This window comes from Helobdella robusta (genome assembly GCF_000326865.2).
Source record: "Helobdella robusta unplaced genomic scaffold HELROscaffold_9, whole genome shotgun sequence".
Classification (NCBI taxonomy): Eukaryota; Metazoa; Annelida; class Clitellata; order Rhynchobdellida; family Glossiphoniidae; genus Helobdella; species Helobdella robusta.
In genome coordinates this window covers 1,145,528-1,151,200 of record NW_008705512.1, presented here as the reverse complement: position 1 = coordinate 1,151,200, position 5,673 = coordinate 1,145,528, and the positions used below count along the sequence as shown (strand labels likewise).

Genomic DNA, 5,673 nt, shown 5'->3' with positions numbered 1-5,673 from the left:
ACACACACACACACACACACACACACACACACACACACACACACACACACACACACACACACACACACGTCGCACATACACACACACACGTCACACACACATATACACACGCACACACACACACATTTATATATATATATATAATGAATTTAATTTATCATGAAAAAATCTTAATACCAAAAAATTATTTATTTTATTAATTTTTGTAGTTTCTCAAAAAACAGGCCAAATTAACTTATAAATATTGTATGCGTTTGTTTTTTGTTGTTGTTTTGTACAAAGTTTGTTTAATGAACATTCTTTATGACATTTCTTTAATGCAGATTCTTCTGATCTAGTCTGCTTTCAACTGAAATTAAAGAACATTTCTAACTTTAAAAAAATTAAGCTCGTTTCTTGATGATTTTTAGACTTTAATAAATAAAAAGAATTATTTGGTACTTTTTTCATGCAGCTTGTATACATCTCTATATTGCATGAGAATGATATAGTGTAGTGTATGTTATAAATGAATACTGAATGAATAGCTATTGTAATTTTTAATATATGCCCTTCTTTTAGATGTATTTATAGATAATTAAATATAAATAATTAAATAAAATAATTAACTCATCATGTTTCTCTCCCTCCTTCCCTCTCTTTCCCTTTCTCTCTCTCTCTCTTTTTTTCCTACTCGTTTTTTTATTATTCCTCTAGAATAGTATGCACTGGAGTACTAAAGCACTGCTTTTAAATAAATTGTATTCGGTTTTACCCTTTTCAATTTAAGTCTTTTCCGGTCAAAAACATTTTAACAATATTCTTCTGTCTGAAAGTCTAATATTTGTATAAAATAACCAACACATCCTCTTGCAACCCCAAAAATGTCATCGTTACTGAAATAATTATTTTGAGGTCTATATATTTTGTTCTAGTTTATCAAAAACATTTAACAGTTTTCACCAAAGGAGGTGTATTGACCTAGGTGGTATCTACCTATATACACTATCGTTTGTTTAGCCAGCCAAATTACTTTCAACTATGTAACAACAGTTTCTGTGTCTGTCAGATTCTGATTGTAAAAGAATGGAGTTTGTTGACTGAGCTGGACACAGGGTACAATGTGGTCATCATAAGCATTTATCTCTTAAAAATTTATTTCTTATTTAGCATTCACGCCAACTCTTAAAAGTCAAATAAAAAATGTACCTATTGCGTATATTTAAATCTTATACTTAGCAACTTACTGGGCGAATCACAATATATGTTGTTAGAATTATTTACAACATGTTAGTGACAGTCAAATGTATTTCAAGAAGTTATTTGAGGTCCACAACAAAAATATCTGGCCCATCTGACGGCAATTAACGTGTTGTTTATTTTTTTTAGCTTTGCTGCCAAACAGGTCAAATAAAATAAATTCTGAAAAACTTAATTCGAAAAGTTAAACTAAGGAATTTTAGTGATGGAATTCAAGAAATCCATCTCATCAAAATGTCGATAATATTCTTCTTGTTATAAACTTTACCGGAAGCAACAGTAGCTATGATGTCAGACATTAATTAATTATAATTATTATCATTTGAAGGAGATCCTCTCAGCAAGGACAGCAATCGAGATCCCATTATAATATTGCTATCGGAAAATACTTCCACCTTTAGTTCAGATAAGCAAGAGCCAATAAACGTAATATAACGAGACAGATGCTTTCGGATCAAATACAATATTTCAATTCTCATGTGTTATATAAATTTTCCTGAAAAAAAAATGATTACATACATACTTTTTAAATAATATGTATCTTTTTAGCGATTGCCTATCCGGAAGTTATAAAAATTGATTCAATGGAGAATAAAAAATAAACATAAGACGATGGAAAAAGATTTGATTTTAACTATTTCTAAATAAAATGGGCTGATGAATTGTGACTTATTTTTGTGATCGCACGTCTCAGTAATATTAACAAGCAACATTAAAATTAAAAAAAAACTAAAATATGAATGTGATCGACCAAAAGCCCAACCACAATGATTACGGGGGAGCATACAATCGATTCCACCGCCGGATGGACATATACAGATCCCACCATGAGCAGAACTACAAAAAGTACCTGCCAGTCTGGGCCGAGGAGGTCAAGTTGCGGAGGGAGGAGACCAACCAACTGTACAAGCGATGGCTGGAGCAGCAGGCGAAGACTAGCAGTGGTGGGAAGTCTTCCAAAGTTGACACAAGTGGTTCTGCCAGTACTGGTGTCACCAAGGTTCGTTTGGTTTGTTTGGCAGTTTTCCTACTTCCTATTTAAACTAACTAACTACAGCTTTTTAAATTTCGCAGAAAGTGAAGAGAAAGTTGTCAAACAACGAAGGAAATCAAACAGCGGGTAGTGCTCCAATAGCTAGTACTGGCAGTAATAATCCCTTGAACTTTAATAATCAGTCCAATGTAGATAATTTTCGAAATACTTTCAAACACAATAAAATAAGTAAAATGAATCCTCACCCAATTCAAGAATTCAATTTTCAAGGTTTGTGTTAATGTATGCTTGTCTATTTATTAAGCTAAACTAAAGTGAATACAATTATTAAGAAATTTCAGTGAATTTCCTGCTTTGATTAGTTTAACAAGGCTGAAAATGCTGTGATATTTTTTTATAATTATATATATATATATATATTTTTTTTTATTAATATATTTTTATCAATAAATAATTTATTTCTAAAGGAATTAATATTTATTTTTTAAATTTAAAATTTAACGCTTTGGTTAATATTTTATTCATATATTCTGAAAAATATATATTGACGTTATAAATTTCAGCAAAGGTACTTCAAAATAGTGTGAACAATTTGAAATCAAACCACCACAACAACTCCACCATAAACATTCCTGAGGTCTGCAACATGAACAAAAGTTTGAAGGACCAACCATTCATCAACACTGCTCCTGTTTGTTGCATAATTGTCTTTTCTATTCTAACTTTTGATTTTACAAAGTTTTCTGTTTCTGCATGTTCAAGAACACAGGCTGTCTTCTTGTAAGACATACTACTTAGTTTTACCGATAAAAGTAAATTTAATTTAATTTAAATTTAAATGTAATTTAAATTTAATTGGTTAAAATAATTTACACGTTTAAAGCAATAATCTGTTGAATAGGCCAAGAAATAATGTATATAATTATATATCTTACTCACCATACAATATATTGAACAACCTTGATAATTTCGTGGAACGATATCTGCTAAAATTGAAAACAGTTGTGTTTCAGGTAGAGGCCATTAGAATTGAGGCTAAAAGGACATTAAAATATAATTTTTCATTTTAAACAATTTTAATATTTGAATAAAAACTTCAGATGCCTGCTGCACTTATGCTGCCCACAGTACCAACACCTGCTGAGAATTCCATGGACAACAAAATGCTGGAGGAGGATTTTGATGACATAAAGGATCTGTTTGAGTTCCTCAACTCAGATGAAGACATCCCCGAAGATATTTTGCGAGGTAGCGAAAAGGAGATCATGCCGCAGAACGATGATTCCTTTGGTATGAAGGTCACTGATCATGATGATGCACTTTCAAACCCTCTATCAGGGTATCGATCTTATATCCACAATTTCCTCGCTGAATCAACTTCCACAGATTTCATTCCCAATCTGAATGAATCAAATCAAAATGATTGTTACATCCCATCCACCAACCATGCAACAGCTTCTGGTTACGCAAAAGATGGTGCTAGCAGTTTGATGGGTCTTGATCCTAAAACCTCTGCCAACACATCATCCACTGCTCTTGAAGGTTCAACAAAAAACTCTTCCCCACAACAAACCACAAATTTAAACTTCAACAACATGAATGTAACTGATGCCAGTGCAAACTTCAGATCAGGATTGAAGGGGAGTCCAGTGATTGATAGTAACAATAGGAGCAACAACAACAGTGCATACATGAATTCTATGTCTCAATATTCTGTCGGTCACCTGAATGGCCAGGAAACCATTTTTCTGCCTCGTTACAATGACGTCATTATTGCTGACCAATCGGTCTGCAGTAGCAGTAACAACGACTTAGGCATGGGTGCTGATGTTAATTTCAACAACCCTAACAATAACAATCACAACAGCAATGCGAATGTTAACATTATTAACAACATGTCAAATGTTAAGATGTCAAACAACTTGAATCTTCTTAACAGTAGCCCCGTGAACAGCACCACAAGTTCAAATAACTGCTTTTATCCAAATCAATATTACCACCATCAACAACAACCTGCTTTCAACCAAAACAATTTCTACAATGCTGACCAAGATGTGGCATACATTAATAACCTTCAACACAACAACACAGCTATCCAAAGCAATTACTTCACCGACAGCGGTGATCATAACGGCAACAACGTTTATCCCATCATGTCACAGAGAGAAAAAGATTTTTCAAACACTGGCGCCTGCTCCTACAACTTCGATCCACCATCTTCTAACTTCTTCCACAACTCTTATGGCAGTTCCTACATTAACAACGCATCCAGTTACGCCAACAACGTCAACAGCATTACTGGCAATAATAATAGTCTCGACTTGCAATACATGTCCTACCAAGGTACTGGCACTACGTGGGTGAGTGAAGTTAATGCTGCCGGCAGCACACAGGATCAACAATATGTCAGTCAGCACCCCAACACACTTTCCAACAATAAATACACTAGCCCGTCCGCAAGCAATGCATGTAGTAGTGAGAGCATGTTACAAATGCTGCAACAACCGTACAGAATTCAACAACAACAAATACAACTACAACAGCAAGCGCAGCAGCAGCAACAACAACAGCAACTTCAGCAACTGACCACAAGTTATCAATACAATATCAACAACAACAACAATAACAACACAAATAACATAGGTAATGACTATTATAATGGTGGTAGTGCCAACACAATGATGATGATGTCACTGAGTACTAACAACACTCTCATCAACAATGCTAACATGAAACATTATCACCACATCACGCCACTCACATCATCTTCATCGTCATCATCATGTCATGTTCCTTCGTCATCATTGTCGTCGTCATCATCATCAACCTCCCAATGTCTCGACCAAAGTTCTGAAAGAGTTTTGAGTATGATTGATGACATTATCAATGGCAAAAAATGAAGCAAATGAAGAAACTTCACAATGTAGATGTACATGTAGATTGTACAGATCACTTGTACGTGTAGGTAGTACAAGTCAAGTCCTATTAATCTGTCGTTCGTAGCTTAGGTGTAATGTATAGATAGAAATAAAATTTAAGAGTTATTTTTTACATGTTGGTAAATAAATACTTATTAGTTTGATCAAGACTCTCCATCCATACATATCATGTATCCATGTGCCTTCATTGCACCAATTTTTCACTTAGTTATGTTCACTCTTTATATATGCAGATGTATTTAAAATATTTATTTTGTTATTTAAATGTTTTATTTATATGTTTTACTTATATATTTTATTTATAAGTCATCAATCATACTCAAAATTTGTAAATAAGGTGTTGGTATTTGTTATATCTATTTAAATTTCAAACATTTTTTGTTAGCGATCTTGCATTGATCTGAATAATGAAATTTGTATGTGCTGCTATATTTTTTTTAAGTTATTCTTTTGGTCTCGTATCATCATGGTGTAGGTGTTGTTGTGCTGTTGGTGGAAGTT

General features: G+C 33.3%; 1 protein-coding gene across 1 annotated transcript; it reads left to right on the top strand.

The window, feature by feature from the left end:
• Nucleotides 1-1,831: 1,831 nt before the first annotated feature.
• On the top strand, nucleotides 1,832-5,133 carry HELRODRAFT_189847 (hypothetical protein; the record flags this gene model as incomplete). The annotated part of the gene is made up of 4 exons (XM_009033070.1): nucleotides 1,832-2,239; nucleotides 2,314-2,503; nucleotides 2,797-2,924; nucleotides 3,334-5,133. The coding sequence occupies exons 1-4, from the start codon at nucleotides 1,976-1,978 to the stop codon at nucleotides 5,131-5,133; spliced, it is 2,382 nt and encodes a 793-aa protein (XP_009031318.1). The 5' UTR covers nucleotides 1,832-1,975.
• Nucleotides 5,134-5,673: the final 540 nt, after the last annotated feature.